The sequence below is a fragment of the Elephas maximus genome, chromosome 2, assembly GCF_024166365.1.
Source record: "Elephas maximus indicus isolate mEleMax1 chromosome 2, mEleMax1 primary haplotype, whole genome shotgun sequence".
NCBI classification, from domain to species: Eukaryota; Metazoa; Chordata; class Mammalia; order Proboscidea; family Elephantidae; genus Elephas; species Elephas maximus.
Window position 1 is genome coordinate 217,577,147 of NC_064820.1, and position 17,413 is coordinate 217,594,559.

General features: G+C 41.8%; 1 protein-coding gene across 4 annotated transcripts in view; it reads left to right on the forward strand.

Moving 5' to 3' along the window:
* Positions 1 to 3,648: 3,648 nt before the first annotated feature.
* The window catches only part of MORC3 (MORC family CW-type zinc finger 3), a 45,928-nt gene continuing 32,163 nt past the window's right edge, over positions 3,649 to 17,413 (forward strand). For 3 of the 4 annotated variants that reach the window (XM_049874801.1, XM_049874798.1, XM_049874799.1), the window contains exons 1-2: positions 3,649 to 3,760; positions 16,246 to 16,318. In XM_049874801.1, coding sequence (XP_049730758.1) covers positions 3,722 to 3,760; positions 16,246 to 16,318 — 112 coding nt within the window. In that variant the 5' untranslated portion in view covers positions 3,649 to 3,721. Of the gene's footprint in view, positions 3,761 to 3,870; positions 4,259 to 16,245; positions 16,319 to 17,413 lie in introns of those variants that run through there. The other variant, XM_049874800.1, reaches the window with a different exon arrangement.

The following is a 17,413-nucleotide window of genomic DNA, read 5'->3' on the forward strand; positions in this document are numbered from 1 at the left end:
TCATGGAGGTGATTACATCATTATATGACTGCCAAACTACAACATAACTGCCAAACCACTGAGGATCATGGCCCAGCCAAGTCTACACACAACTTTAATGATCACACACCTGGTCACCCAAGAGCTCTGATGGAGATGCACAAGGAGATTAATGTTGTTTTCATGCCTGATAATACATCATTCATTCTGTAGCCCATAGGTCAATGAGTAATTTTGGCTTTCAAGTCCTATTATTTAAGAAATACATTTCATAAGGCTATAGCTGCCATAGATGGTGATTCCTCTGATGGATCTGGGCAAAGTAAATTGAAAACCTTCTGGAAAGGATTCACCATTCTAGATACCATTAAGAACATTCATGATTCATGGGAGGAAGTAAAAATACCAGCATTAACAGGAGTTTGGAAGAAGTTGATTCCAACCCTCATGGATGACTTTGAAGGGTTCAAGACTTCAGTGGAGGAAGTAACTGCAGATGTGGCAGAAGTAGTGAGAGAACTAGAATTGGAAGTAGAGTCTGAATATGTGACTGAATTGCTGCAATCTCACAATAAACCTTTAACAGATGAAGAGTTGCTTCTTAAGGATGAGCAAAGAAAGTGGTTTCTTGAGATGGAATCTACTCCTGGTGAAGATGCTGTGAACATTGTTGAAATGACAACAAATGATTAAGAATATTCTATAAACTTAGTTGATAAAGCAGCAGCAGGGTTTGAGAAGACTGACTCCAATTTTGAAAGAAGTTCTACTGTGGGTAAAATGCTATCAAATAGCATCACATGCTACAGAGAAATCTTCCGTGAAAGCGTTACCCAAAGCAGGTCCTGCTACGTGTGGCTTCTTGTTAATAAAGGCACTCTGAGGTGAGGAGGGAGGAAGAGAGTTTATTGCAAGCTTGCAGGCAAGGGGCAAGGATGTGTATACCTCAAATCAAGCTCCCCGAACAAAGGGAGGCAGAACCTTTTATACAATCTCTCACAGGGAAGAACATACATTATGGACTACATACGTTATGATGGTACAAGGTGCAGTAAGACAATTTTTTTTTCCCCCTTTGGCTTGTAGGCTAGTAAACTGGGTTTGACAGGCTTGAGCTACAGGCAGGGCTTTGAGGACAAGGTACAGGAGGGGGCAAGTTCCATTTGGTCTGAGCAACTGCTAATTGAGCCACACCCAGCACTATCACTTAAACTTTTGTTTGATAATGGAGGGGAATGGTAGGTCTTGCTTGATAACAGCTAAGCAGCTCCTGGCTGCCTAGGCTATCCAGAGGAAGAGTCAGTCAATGCAGCAAACTTCATTGTTGCCTTATGTTAAGAAATTGCCACAGCCACCTCACCTTCAGCAACCACCACCCTGATCAGTCAGGAGCCATCAGCATTGAGGCAAGACCCTCCAAGAGTGAAAATATTATGACTCAATGAAGGCTAAGACGATGGTTAGCATTTTTAGCAATAAAGTACTTTTTAATTAAGGTATATACATTTTCTAGACATAATGCTATTGCACACTTAATAGACTACAGTATAAACATAATTTTTATATGCACAGGGAAACAATTCATGTGACTTGCTTTATTAAGATATTCGCTTTATTGTGGTGGTCTGGAACCTAAAAAGGCAGTATCTCCAAGGTATATCTGTATACCAAATAGTTAATATGTTCTGGTGAAGAATTGGGGTAAATTTTGTCTTATATTTCTGTATTATTTGGACTTTTACAAAGAAAATTTATTACTTTTGCAATCATAAATGAAAAATACTGAAAAATCGATGCTTTCAAATTGTGGTGTTGGCAAAGAATATTGAATAGCCCATGGACTGCTGGAAGAAGGAACTAATCTATCCTGGAGAAACAGCCGGAATACTCCTTAGAAGCAAGGATAACAAGACTTTGTCTCTTGCTTACTTTGGACATGCCTTCAGAAGAGACCAGTTGCTGGGGAAGTAAAGGTAATGCTTGGTAAAGTAGAGGGTCAGTGAAAAAGAGGGAGACCCTCAATGTACTGACACAGTGGCTGCAACAATGGGCTCAAACATACCAACAATCATGAAGATACCACAGGACTGGGCAACATTTTGTTCTGTTATATAGGTCCCTATGAGGCCACCAGGTGGCACCTAACAACAATCATAAAAACACAACACTTTTTTTTTTTTTAATCTTCAGACACTTTTCATTCTTTTCTTTACCCTGTGCAGTATTTGACAGCCCTTGTATTCATTTTTATATCCCAATGCCCTGATCAAAGTCGACACTATACATGACTGAAAGGACTTTTGTGTGTGTGATTTAGGTAAAATTTACAGAGCAAATTAATTTCTCATTCAAAAATTTATACACAAATTGTTTCTTGACATTGGTTGCAATCCCAAATTGTGTCAGCCCTCTCCCTCTTTCCCTTCCAATCCTGGGTTCCCCGGTTCGATTCACCCTGTTTTCTTGTCCCTTCCTGCCTTCTCATCTTTGTTTTCAGGCATGTGTTGCCCATTTGATCTCAAATACTTGATTGCTGTAAGAAGCATGTTCCTTACTTGGGTATTGTCCATTTTATGTTGTGTTGTTAGGTGCTGTTGTGTTGGTTCCGACTCACAGTGGCCCTATGAATAACAGAATGAAACACGGCCCAGTCCTGTTGCTATCCTCACAATTACTCTTATGCTTGAGTTCATTGTTGCTGCCACTATGTCAATCCATTTAATTGAGAGTCTTCCTCTTTTTCTCTGACTCTGTTTTACCAAGCATAATGGTCTTCTCCAGGTACTGGTCCCTCCTGATAACATGTCCAAAGTGTGTGAGAAGTCATCTTGCCATTCTTGCTGTACTTTTCCCAAGACAGATTTGTTCATTCTTCTGGCAGTCAATGGTATATTCAATATTCTTTGCCAACACTATAATTCCAAGACATCAATTCTTCAGCGTTTTTTTTTTTTTGGAAGGACTATTTTTATCAGAATGAAGGCTGGTAATGTTCAGGGTAAATCCAAAAAGTATAAATTAATAACTGTCTTAATTGTAAAGGAAACCCTCGTGGCGTAGTGATTAAGTGCTATGACTGCTAACCAAAAGGGTGGCAGTTCAAATCTATGGGGCAGTTCTACTCTGTTCCATAGGGTCGGTCTCAGTCCAAATCGACTGGATGGCAATGGGTTTGGTAGTTGTAAACCTGACCCATAGGATTTCCAAGAAGCGGCTGATAGATTTGAACTGCCAGTCTTTTGGTTGGCGGCAGAGCTCTTAACCACTGGACCACCAGGGCTCCCAATTTTCTTAATAAGGTTTCAAATCACACTAGCACTGGTTAACAAGATATGGCTTTTTACAATGCAATTCACGTCCAGCCAGGTCAAACGCCTGGAGTTCACCTTCTCAACCACCAACATAGTTGGAGGCAGGTTTCAAACTCAGGACCCTCAAGTCTCAGGTTCAGTTAAAACGCAGTGACCAGTATGCGCCCGCCGCACTTCACGCATGCGCCTTACTCCCGCAGGCCCTGGCGCTTAGAGAGCATCTCCCCGACGCTTCTCTCTGTAACCAGCGGGCAATCCACTTTACTCAAGTTCCCAATTCGGCTTTGCCTGGAGGCGGAAGCGAGTGGGCGGATCAGATGGGCGCTCCGCCCCGGAAGTGGGTGGGGCGCCGCAGGTCCCACTGCGTCGCCCCAGCCGCCTCGCAATCGGATTGCGGCGGAGGCCGGTCCTGGCTTTGTAGCTCGCTCAAGATGGCGGCGCAGCCACCCAGCGGGATCCGCCTCAGCGCGGTGAGCAGCCGCGAGGGGTGGAGCGGGCCGTATCCCAGGAGGGCGGGCAGGCGGGCAAGCGAGGGGGGGCCGGCAGTGGGCGGTGGCGACTCGTTGGCCTGGCTCGGCGGCTAGGGCCGAGGCAGGGTCGGGGGAGGGGGCCGCCATCTCGCTGCCGTCGGCGGAGCGCCTCGGCAGCGCCGGCAGTTCGGCGGTAGGCAGGGCCCAGCCGGAGCGACGAGGGCGGTGCTGCGTTCCGTTTTCTCAGCGTTCCGTTTCTGTTTGTCTCCGCGGCTTCGGGGCGGGCCGGGGCCGCGGCCCCTCCTCCCGGTTCTGTTTTCGCCGCCTCACAGCTGTCGTCCGAGGGCGAGGCCTGGGGGGCCGACCCGCCTGCCCTGGGGCCTTGACCCTCCCTACGTGCGGGCCCGCGGGGCGCTCCGGGCTGGGCCAAAAATGCCTGGCAGCCTTGACCTCCTGGCTGCGGGACGGAGCTCAGGGGCCGCTCGCGGGGTGAACCAGGTAGAGACGAGTCTTCCTAATCCGTTTAAATTTCTGCCACTTCGCATCCACTTGAAGCCATCAGGCCCAATCACTAAGATCACCGAGCTCTCCTGTTTCTTCTCTAACCCTTCCATTGCCTCTGTGTAGGGACGTCTCGAGTTTTTGGAAATCTTTCAGCATTTCATGTCTTTACGAGTCTCTGTCGTAGGGAGCGGTCACACCACATGAGTCTTGAAATGTGGGAGCGGCTTTGTCAGCTGATTATCCCAGAAAAGTTTTATTCTGCGTTAAAGCAGTTCGTGTTGTTAGTGGTAAAAAGTATCCACTACCGCTGAAGAGATTTCCAGTCCCTACATTTAACATTCGAATGGTAATGATTCCTTGAGGTACTGCACCCGCCCTTGACTTTTTTCATTCTTATCAACACTTGGTATTGTCCATTTAAAATTTTTTCCAGTCTGATGAGTGTGCCATGATGTTTTTCTCTGCATTTACTTGATTATTTGTGAAGTTGAACATTTCTCACATTTATTACTCTTGTGTTTGCTTTTTTGGCTTTTTGATTTTCTGTTCATATCCTTTGCTCATTTTTCTATTTTTTGGGGGGGAGGAATGTCTTTATTGATTTATAAGAATTCTTTACGTATTCTAGATGCAGATCTGTTGGTTACATAACACAGGTTATTGAATACAGGGAACAACTTTATTCTGACAAAGAGTAAGAACACTTGCTGTTAAAGTAAAAGCAGAGACATTTGTTGAGAGTAATACAATTCGAGAATTGGAGAAACATGGGGCAGAGAAGAACCCACCAACTGCTCCCAAACATGGAGGGAGAGAGGTGGACTTTTATAGTAAAAATGGGGAAGGGAAGTGCTTGATGGTCTCCTGGCCAAGTTTATGTCATCAGCTCAACTACCTTCTTCCTGCAACGTATTGAGTAAACTCCTGCTACAATTGCGTTCCTGACCCCCACCCTTATTTGCTAAGAGTAGGCTGGGGCAAGAGCCAGGCCTGTTAAACAAGATTGATAGAGAGCCAGGGTCTTGTGGTCCCACCTAGCCAGAGGCCCATGACCATATGCTATGAATGAGAAGTCAAGGTTACATTCTCAGAAATGCAGAAGCAGGAGCCTGCAACAAAATGGAGTTTTGATTCAGACCTCACGTCAGCCATTTTGTTATGCCAAGTGCTTCAGTTTTAGAGGTTTGCTGGCACAGTTCTTTCTTACTGCTTGCTGGCTTTGTTGTCATTGATTGCCATGGAGTTGATTCCAACTCATGGCAGCCCCATGTGTTACAAAATAAAACTACTCCATGGGGTTTTCTTTTCTTTTTAATTGTACTTTAAATGAAGGTTTACAGAACAAACTAGCCCCTCATTAAAAAACTAGTACACATTGTTTTGTGATATTGGTTACATAACAGCAGTATCTTCGGCCTTGGGTTCCCTATTGCCAGCTTTCCTGTTCCTTCCTGCCTTCTAGTCCCTGCCCCTGGGCTGGTGTGCCCCCTTAGTTTCATTTTCTTTTATGGGTGTGTCTAATCTTAGGCTGAAGGGTGAACCGCAGGAGCGATTTCATTACTGAGCTAAAAGGGTGTGTTGGGGGGCGGAATACCCTCAGGGTTTCTCCAGTCTTTGTCAGACTGGTAAGTCTGGTCTTTTTTTTCTTTTATTTTTGTGAGTTAGAATTTTGTTCTACATTTTTCTCCAGCTCTGCACAGATCCTGTCAGAGCAGTCAGTGGTAGCTGGGCACTATCTGGTTGTGCTAGACTCAGTCTGGTGGAAGCTGTGGTAGTTGTGGTTCATTAGCCCTTTGGACTAATCTTTCCCTTGTATCTTTGATTTTCTTCATTCTCCCTTGCTCCACATGGGGTGAGACCAGTGGAGTATCTCAGATGGCCACTGAGAATCTTTTAAGATCCCAGATGCTACTCACCAAAGTAGAATGTAGAACATTTTTCTTCATAAACTATGTTATACCAATTGAGCTAGATGTTCCCTGAGACCATGGTCCTCCATGGGATTTTCTTGACTGTAATCTTAAGGGAAGAAGATTGCTGGCCTTTTGTCTGACCACCAACCTTAGCAGTGATTAGCAGTCAGTGCAAACTGTTTGTTAAATGTTCTTTCCCACACCTGGGTGAATCTTTGTAGATCCTATTTTTCCAGTTAGCCTCCGGTATTGCAACATTTGGAGCCTTGGTGGCAGGGCTGCTGACCGGCTGCTAACCAAAAGGTCAGCAGTTCAAATCTACCAGGTGCTCCTTAGAAACCCTACAGGGAAGTTCTAATCCATAGGGTCCCTGTGAGTCCATATTGACTCGATGGCAGCGGGTTTGGTTTTGGTTTGTTTGCAATGTTTAAAGCCCTCTTCCTTTCTTCCCCACCTCCTCACTTCCCAGCTTGTGTCAAACTGAGGCCCACAAACCTGTAGCAGGGAAAAGGAGTAAGTTGGTTTCTTCACTTTTATTGCCCTTTGATTCTTCGGTTATCTTTTCCCTTCCTTGTCCACCCCCCTCCCCCACCACAGTGCTGTCTCTTGCTCTTCAAGGTTGAAGTGAGAGAGGGAGTAGAGATAAGGGTCAAAACAGTCCTAAGAGACCAGCAGTACTTGTTAGCTGGCTTTCAGCTGTAGCAGAGGTCCATGTGCTGGATCTTTCTCTGTGGGTTATATGGGTCATTTGGAACATCATTGACAGATATCTCCTACCTGCAGCTTCTGGACAATGTTTCTGCCAATCTATTTGCTTTAGGACAGGAGCTGGCAAACTACAGCTGGGCCACATCTGGTCAGCCACCTGTTTTTGTGTGGCCTGTGAGCCATAGAGTTGGAAAAAAAATCAGAAGAAGAAGAATATTTCATGATGTATGAAAATTGTGTGAAATACAAATTTCATTTTCCATTAATAAAATTTTATTGGAACATAGCCACGCTTGTTTATGTATGGCTCTGACATAGTTATATGAGAAGAGATTCCAAGTTTTGCTTTTTACTTCCATGTTTCTAAGTAACATGCTTATACCACTTGTTATTTCAGAAATCCTACTGTGGAAGATGAGAGTTTGCCTGACAAATGCCTGCGTACACATACTCTTTGACCTCCTCCTGTCCTTCCAATGCTTACATCACTTTTTGTTGTTGTTGTTGTTGTTGATTACTATATGATTTATCGTTACTCTGACTGTTGACAGTGGTGAACCTTGCCTGAACCCTGTGATCCTAGAAAACGGTGGTGGCTAAAAAAATTCCCCCATCCCTTATGTTCCAGAAATGGCTTACTGCAGATAACCTCTCTTCCCATATGACTTGGATAAAAGTTACAGATGCCCTCTTGTTCACCTGTGACAAGGCCGGACACCCAAAACCAAACCCGTTGCCGTTGAGTCAATTCCAACTCATAGGGACCCAATATGACAGAGCAGAACTGCCCCATGGAGTTTCCAGGCTGTGAATCTGCCACGTCTTTCTTCTGTGGCACAGCTGGTGGGTTTGAACCACCAATGTTCTGGTTAGCAGCCAGGCACTTTACTCACTGCATCATTAGGGCTGCAGGCCAGACACAGACCCTCCAAGTTCTGAACAGTTTGTTCACCAAACTTTGGTTAAGCTTTTTGCCTTCCCCAAGTCCCTGGACTTTGGTCCATGCTCAGCCTAGCCAGTACATACCCCTCCTTAAGGGAGGGCCTCACCTGGTGAATAGGCTGGCCTCAGTGTAAAACCTTCTCTGATTTACTATCTGATGACCTTACCTTGTTCGTCCCACTTCTTCACACTTGGTTTTTTTCCCAGCCTTGTTTGATCTCTATAAAAGAAAAACTCTTTTTGCCTAACTCTTTAGAAGCTTACTGATCTTAAAGTCAGAGGTGTCCCCTATTACTGTAGACCTCTCCCTTATTTCAATAGTCCCTCTCCACCCTTGCAATACTCTTTCTTTGTGAATAAAGTCACTCTCTAAGTCTGGGTTTGTTTTCTTATTTGACACCTTTAATTCACGAATCGGCCAACCATTGTACTATGATTGCTTTTTCTTTTCCTGTATAGCTTTTTGTTTTCCCTGAAGTTAATAATTGATTTGTTTTTGTTTGCTTAATTTTTCTTTGTACTCATCACTATTTCATCTAAACTTCCAGAAAACTAGAAAATCTTTTCCAGATGTGTTCAAACACACCCAGTATTTTGTCAGTTTCATTGGCTCAGTTGTGATTTGAGAACCTCCCCTTACCATTCTTTTGGAAATTTCCTTCCCCCTTCATGTCTCTCCACCTACTTACATATTCCTCTTTGGTTTACTCCCTTGGCAGGCACTATAGCTTCATGTCTAAGAGCTTGGACTCCAGAGCCAGTCTCCCCGGGTTCCAATCCTGACTAACAACTGGCCATGTGACCTTGGGCAATAATAATCATACTCACTTCCAAGGGTTGTTTTGAAAATTAAATCAGCAAATACAAATAAAAAGGGCACTCAGTAAATCCTATTTTTGTTATTGTTAGTGGTGGGACACATCCCTCAGTTGTAGCTTCTTTAGAAAAGGGTACATGGGAAGAAAATTTTTGCTGTCATTTCTTGAAAATATGTTCATACTACCTTTGCTCATTTTTTGATTTATAACTTGGCTGAGTTTATAATTTTAGATTAGAAATTATTTTCTTTCACAATTTTGAAGACATGCTTTGTTTTCTCTTCATTGTATGGGATACTTAACCCAGAAACTCAAGTCTTTTAGATTGGAATAATTTTGACTATTTCTTCCCTCTTTGTTTTTCTTCCCTTTTCTGTTTTCCTTCTCTTTTGCTTTTTTTTTTTTCTGGGAAATTTCCTCAACTCTATCTCCTGCCTTTTTCTTATATTTTTAATGAGAATACTGTCCTACCTTCTGAAATGTTTTTTAATGCTCCCTAGTCATTGAAAATCCTGTGGATCACAGCAGAATATTACCTGTCGTATCACTGGAAGATGAGCCCCCTGGTTGGAAGGCACTGCGCAACAGCTGCAACAATGGACCCAAACATTCCAGTGATCATAAGGTGGTGCAGGACCTGGCAGTGTTTTGGTCTGTTATAAGTAATGTTGCCATGAGTCAGAGCCAACTTTATGGTAACTAACAGACAAAATATTAGTTCTTATCACTAGGTATATTAGTCACAGTATCTTTGAAGTTTTTTTATGTTTTCCCGTGGGTTATTTTGTTTATAATTTTAGACTTTCTCAAATGTCTGCAGATGGTTAGCTTTCTGCTCACACTTCTAAATGAGATACTAAAAGCTTGACCGAAATGTGTTAATACAGTAAAGCTAGTCCTTTGGTGGGCTTCACTGTTACATGATCAAGATAGAAAGGGACTGGGCATTTTGTTGAGGGTGTTACCGCAAATCGTGGATTCGAGCCGCCTGCGCCAAAGCCAATACTGAGACGGGGAGGTAAGCAGCAAGAGGGCTTTATTGAACACTGGTGTCCAAGAGACAGAGGGGGTTAAATTTCTCCCAAATTCTGTCTAACTCTAAAGGGCTAACGGGAGGGTTTTATAGGGGGAAGGTAAGGATTACCTAATGTTTTTAAGCACCTAGCCCACAGATGGTCTTATACGTCACAAAACAACTACAAGAAACTATTATGCTGAAGATATGCATGTCAGACATCTGGTCTGTAATCTGTATGTAACAGGCTGAAAAAAACGTACGTAAGAGTCTCCCAGCTAGTGGAACTGCTCTGCCAAGTCCACTCTGACTGAGATAAGGAGCAAGAAAGTTGCAGATCAAAAGCACCAGGCAACCTTCCTAGCTGCCATCTTGGCGGCTAAAGGCCATTACTCAAGAGAACAAAGAAGAGAAGAGAGACCAAGGCCACAGGAGCTGAGACAGCTCCACACCGTTTTGGAAGAGACCAGTGCAGCTGGTGCAATAAAAAATGCAGATTACTTAGAGCATCATTATGGCGTTAGTTATGTCAAGCTCTCAATCACCCGTTTTTGAATAGGGGAAAACATGTTGCAAGGTATTAGGATCACAGGACATTTTCAATTTTGAGATGCCAGTGGGTCTAATTGGGGAGAATTTCAGAACTAAAATTAAGCAGTCTATGATCAAACTTACTTAAATTACTTCTACTCTCATGATAACATTTGACTTCTGTTAAAGTTTACAGTTTGCAAAACAAAGCTCGGTCATGCTTGTTAGGAGTGGAACAGGTTGCTCAGCTATATCTTGAACAGAACCTGTGCCATTTTTCAAAGACTAGAGATTAGTCACAGCTTATACAGCTATACTAAAACAAACTAGAAAATATATTTCCTCTACTTTACTATTAAAACACTAGAGAAAATGTATCTTCTCTACTTCAAGGGTATCCCAAACAAATAGTATCTGTAGACCCTCAAGAATGGAAATGTTTAGTATGTTTAAAGTAACGTTAAAACATTCTAAAAGCAATTTTTAGAAAATGAGAAAAACCAATATAAGATGCTATTCAGAAAGAACAGACAGAATTGTAAAAGAACCAGACAGAACTTTTAGAAATCACAGTCAGTTTTTCAGAGAGGAATTCTACATCTATTCTCCTGCTGTGGCCTGTATAGTCCTGGCTGTTAGCTCTTCTGGAAGCTTGGCAGGGTCTAAGTATATCTCATTCAGTTTGTTGACTTGCCTTTTAAACTCTCGCTGGGGTCCAGAGCATACCATCATCAACGTCTCCAGAGAACAGACCTCCAGTCATCTACAGCGTCGCCAAGGGTAGTTGTAAGGCTGCTCAGGGTGAAAGAAAGGGGAATCTTTTTTTTTTTTTTTTAATTGCTGTTGAAGATACACACAGCAAAACACACACCAATTCAGCATTTTCTGCATGTACAGTTCAGTGACATTGATTATATTAAAGTTGTGCAACCATTCTCCTCCTTTTCCGAATTGTTCCTCCTTCATTTGTATAAACTCACTGTCCCCCTCTCCAAAGCTTCCTATCTAATCTTTGAGTTGCTGTTGTTAATTTGATCCCATATAGATCTTTAAAAGAGCACAATGCTCAAGGCAGGCATTCTTTACTAATTAAGCTAAACTACTGTTTGGAGCCCTGGTGGTACAGTGATTAAGAGCTCAGCTGCTAACCAAAAGGTTGACAATTTGAATCTACCAGCTCCTCAGAAACTCATTGGGGCAGCTCTCCTCTGTCCCGTAGGATCTCTATGAGTCAAAACTGACTCGAGGGCAACGGGTTCTTTTTGGATTTAAAGACTTCAGGGAATGTTTTTGGTTTAAGGTTTAAAGATTATCTCAGGAATAGTTTCAGGTTTCATACAGCTTCAATGGCTCTAGAAAGCCTGGATTCCATGGGAATATGAAATTCTGGTCCATGTTTTCCCCCTTTTGATCAGGATTCTTCTGTAGAATCTTGCTAAAAATGTTCAGTAATGGCAGCCTGGCACCAACCAGTTCTTCTGTTCTCATGGCAAAGGAGGCAGTTGTTCATGGCAATTAGCCATGCATTCCATTTCCTCCTCCTATTCCTGACTCTCTTCCTCTGTTCCTCCAGGTGAATAGAGAGTAGTTATAACTTGGATGGCAGTTTGCAAACTTTTAAGCCAGGCCTGTTGGATCTTAATTGCATTTCTTTTTTTCCCCAAACATTAAGACATTTTATTTGTCTTTATTCTAATATTTCTCTGTAGATAGATTTAATTGGTTCGTTTAAAGATTTTCAAACAATCTTGTTTTCGTACAACCTAGTACCCTTGACTTCAAAGGCACAGATGTCAAATTCCTAAGCCTTTCTGGGGTTCTGCCAAGGTTACTGGCTTGGTTCTTGCTGGCTTTCCCATCGCCATAGACTTTGGATTTAGGTCTTTCCAGTCCATTAAATCAGTTTTCATTTTAGTCTGTGCCTTCCATTTTCTAAATTTACCGTCCATATTGTATACTGTTATCTATCACTTCTCTAATTCTTTTTTGTTGTTTTGGATTTAGGCCTTTTAAAAATTATTTGAGGATGCTTTCAGGAAGGAACAGAGGTAAAAACTCCATGTTCAGGCCTCCACGTTTAAACAGTTTTATATTTAAATAACTTTTTAAATTGTAACTTTGTTGATTCTTTAAAAATCTGCATGGTCTTAGCATTTTTTTTTAAATTATTTTTCTAGCATTTTCTCACAGTGGATTGTATCCTTAATTTTTATTATTATTTTTTTTATTGTGAATGCAAATTTAGTTTTACCTGGGGGACCCTATACTATTTGGTTTGTGTCTTTATAGTGGCTCTGCAGGTTATATAAATTCAAACTCTTTAGCCCCACCGCCCCCCTCTTTTTTTTTTACCTAGAGTCCAGACCAAAACAGACAAGCTTCCCATTAGGCAGATTTCCACCTCAGTCTACTCATGTTGAGGATGTGGGTGCTGGAAGGAAATTACTTCCAAGTACATATATAAGTTCAGTTGTACCTTTAAAGGGATGCTTTCTTTTTTTTTTTTAACCAACACTTACAATGCTTAATATGTTCCAACCGTTATTCTCAGCACTTTCAAATTTTTAAGTCGTTTAACTCTCTTAACCTGATAAGCCAGTACTGTTATTATCCTCATTTTACAGATGACAAAACCTGAGGTATATAGGTTAAACTTCTTGCCCAAGATCACACACCTAATAAATACCAGAGCTGGAATTTGGACCTAGGTAGTCTGGCTCCATTGTGTGTGTGTGTGCGCGCGTGCGCACGTGCATGTGTACATGTATCTCTTTTGCCTGTCCAAGGGTGTTTTTCTTTCTAGCTAATGAATGACATATTCACTATTAAGAATAGCTGAAAATAGTTGCTTATGTCTAGATATATGAACAGCCATTGTTTCTTAATGATGCCTTCTTTGCTTTGCTCTCATAGGGCTTCTCAAGAACAATGTGTACCATGTCAGTTTTGAGTCAGCATATAGGGTAAAATCATTAAATGAAAATTGCCATTCCCACCACAACTCTCAACCATGTATCTGAACCCAGAATATCCCCACGCAGACCAAAATATCCCGTTTCTAACTGTAGACGTCTCCCCTGATAGAAATAAAATAGAGCAAAGACAGGAACCTTTAAGGGTTTATGGTAGTGATTAATCATTTTGCTTGGTAGCCAGAGGTTTTTTGACACCCCTAACCATGAATCCCAGAGTAAGATTAGTAAGATTCAGAATGGATGAGGTGTATGCCGTTCTTTTATAATGGGTAGAATGGTGATGGTAAGAGAGTGGGACAGGGGGATATTCCTGATGGCTGACTGCTGGCACAGCCTCGGGTAGATTAATTTTAGAACAAACTGCTTGAGTAAGATGAAGAGCTGGCAATTGAAATAGATTTTCCTTAAGAACTTCTTGTTCATCAGTCCTCCCAAACCAAACCCGTTGCCATTGGGTCGATTCCGACTCATAGTGACCCTGTAAGGACAGAGTAGAACTGCCCCGTAGGGTTTCCAAGGTTGTAAATCCTTACAGATGCAGACTACCACGTCTGTCAAGTTCAAACCTCAGACCTTTTATTTGGCAGCCAAGTGGTTTAACCATGTGCCTCTCGGACTCATAACAAAACCACAGTGACATACTACCTCACACCCACTAGGATGACTTTTTTTTTTTTTAACCCACAGAAAATAAGTGTTGGTAAGTACGTGAAGAAATTGAGACCCTTGTCCGTTGCTGGTAGGAGTGTAAAATGGTATAGCAACTGTGGAAAACAGTTTGATGATTCCTCAAAAAGTTAAATAGAATTAACCCTGTTAGCTGCTGTCATGTCAGCTCTGACTCACGACAACCTTATGTATAACAGAAGGAAACATTGCCTGGACCTGCACCGTCTTCTTGATTGTTGGCATGTTTGAGTCCATTGTTGTGGCTCTTGTGTCAGTCCATCGCATTGAGGGTTTTCCTCGTTTTATCTGACTTTCTACGGGAGTTACTGCTTAATGGGCACTGAGTTCTGTTTGGGGTCGTGAAGTTTTGGAAATAGGTAGTGGTGATGGTTGCACAACATGGTGAGTGTAATCGTCACCAAATTAATACGTGTAAAAATGATTAAAATGATAAGTTTTATGTTATGTGTTTTACCACAATGAAGAAAAAAAAATTGTGATGAAACCCTGGTGGCATAGTGGTTAAGTGCTACAGCTGCTAACCAAAGGGTCGGCAGTTTGAATCCGCCAGGCGCTCCTTGGAAACTCTATGGGGGAGTTCTACTCTGTCCTATAGAGTCACTATGAGTCGGAATTGACTCGACGGCACTGGGTTTGGTTTTTTTGGTTCTGGTCTTAGAAAGTCTGAATTACATATTCTTCAGTTTAAAGACCACTCCTCTACAGGATACCTTTTCTCAAATTTGTACTTCAAATTTGAATGCTTGGGATAGTCTAAAAGCAGGGGTGGACAGAGATAAGTAGACATCTTTCTGACACCCTGTGGCAGCAGCTGAGCACTACAAATGTTGTTGGCATGAATTGTAATCATACATAGTTAACAAAGTACTCCCTCTCCTTTGGTCTTCAACTGTGAGAAAATCTGTTTAAAAATGAACACAGAACAAACACCAGAGCATGGAAAGTCCCAGCATATTGAAAATTTCAAGCTTTGGCCTTTTTTTTTTTTTTGAGCCATTTGTATATTTTTATACATATGATACTCAGGAATTTGAAGTCTCCTTTGGCAAAAGGAGCCCTGATGGCACAGTTAAGAGCTCGGCTGCCAATCAAAAGGTGGGCAGTTCGAATTTACCAGCTGCTCCTTGGAAACCCTATGGGGCAGTTCTGCTCCCTCCTATGGGGCCATTATGAGTCATAATAGACAATTCAGCAATGGGTTTGGTTTTTTCTTTGGCAAAAAAGTCAAAAGTTTCAGAATATTGATTTCCCCAAAAGACCACTAGAAAAGACTGTACTCAAGCAAAGCTAATTATATTAGGCCTAACACAATAAGAAGTAAATACCCCCTTGACAGCGTCTTACCTGTGCCCCAGAGTAGGAATGTAACCGACCAAGGGTTCTTGTCCTGTCTGATAGAAATAAAACGGATGCCACACCACCAGTTGCAAGGGAAACAAAGTAGAAATTTGTTGTTCGCACAAACAAGGAGCATCATGGGGTTTAGCAGCCCAAAGACCACATGCTCCCTGTCTGAGGGAGTTAGGGAGCTTTTTATTTCCAGGGGCACCTGGGGGTTGGGCCTGGTGCCCAGATCTCTCTGCCTTTAGCGCCCTCCCTTGTCCACATTTGGAGGTCTAGATGTTGAATCATGTCGGTGATGTTCAGGTCCGAGGACACAGCTGTCCAGGTCCTCGCATGCACGGGATTCTGGCACCAAATTCAAACCGTGGTTAGGGCCATGGTGGGTGGGGTGGGGGGGACCGTGGCAGAGCATAGGGAAGTCTCCATGGAGGCCTCAGAAAGATTAGAGAATGGTATTTATAGAGTTTTTAGGGCCTTGGCCAGGTAAGTTTAAGGTAGGTTTTGCAAGGTGGGAAACAGATTGGACAATTTATGACACCTTAGCTTTGAATTGGTAGAAGCAAGGAGTCAAGTCTTGACGAGTAAGCTGGTAGGTGGTTCACACCTTACCTTCCAGGTAAATTCTGGAGCAAGCAGCTAAGTTATTTCTGCTTGGCCTCAGGGACAGAGAATTACATTAGATTGTATGGATCATAGCAAATTATGGGTACCATTACAAAGAATGGGAATTCCAGGAGACCTAATTGTGTTCATGAGAACATGGTTCTGAACTGGAAAAGGTGTGAGGCAGGGTTGTATCTTTTCACCTTACTTATTCAGTCTGTGTGCTAAACAGATAATCTGAAAAGCTGAACTATATGAAGAGGAACAGCATCAGGATTGGAAGAAGACTCATTAACAATATAATTAAGCCAGTGTAATACTTCCCATGGAGGAAAACTCATTAACAACCTGGCATATCTCAGGGACAGAGAATTATATTGGTTTCTGTTCTTTTCAAAAGTTAAAACTGGATTAATTGACATGAATTATTGGTTTGTTTCAGCTCTGTCCAAAGTTTTTACATACAAATTCCACTAGTCACACTTGGCCATTCAGTGCAGTTGCTGAATTGATAGGTATGTAAATTGGAATTTCATATCTCTTGTTTCTCTTATATGTTGCTTGCAGTTGTATTTTTTTATGGAAAAATAATATACAAATGTACTTTTTAAAAAAACGTATCTTGAATGATAACATATTATTGGACTGCTCAGCCTTCTCTAGTACTGTCTAGAATTTCACCGTGTTTAAGAGTTAATTTGCAAAGTTCATAAGGTGTTTATATTGAAAATACATTTATTCTGATTATTAAAGAGACATGGCTGTTGTAAAAAATAACAATGATGTGTTTTAATAGTATGAAAGTATGTATAACTTTCAGAGTGGATTCATTTTTCTGGCATTAGTAAGTAGAAGGATTGGTACTATGTTAGATTTGTGATAATGTGTTAATTCTTGCCTTCTCCGATAAGCTGACAACCCACTCCAGGATCTCCTATAACATCGCAGCTATACATGGTTATTCTATTTTTTACGGCAACCCAGAAGAGCTACCCAACCTGGGATTGTTCATACATGTATAGTGCAGCCCTAGTTTTGGATTGGAGCATCTGGAGGTCATGGTGCTCTTTGTGGTGTAGCATATTTTAAGTTTTCTGTGAAATAGTTACAAAAAAGATTATTCGAATTAATTGTAGACTGACTTATGGAAGGATAGTTTGAGAACATTATTCATATAATAAGGACTTCAAAATGTACCTCAGAGGGTATTTTCAGTCAGTTAGGGATATTTAGACAGATTTTACATAGTTCACAAGTTGATTTTATTGCTACTGCATTTCAAAAATTTTTTCCATTTTTCTTATATGCATTCCTTCATACTTAGCTATTCTGAGAGAAACAAGTAGGCTACATGAGGATGGTAAAATGGGCACGTATACAAAGATAATAATAAAGGGGTAAAAGCTACCAGAAACTTGGGTTAGATTGAAAGGGACCACAATTTGAAGACCTGTATGGAAAGTAAATCTTCATCTTTGTAGCAGTAACTATATCGCATACCTTCTATGTCAACTCAGCAGTAGTTGACACTCAGATCTCAGTGTCCTTTATCATAGCCAGGCAAGTTCTTTGGGCAGAAGATACCCCTGTCTTAATCACCCTTCTGCCTT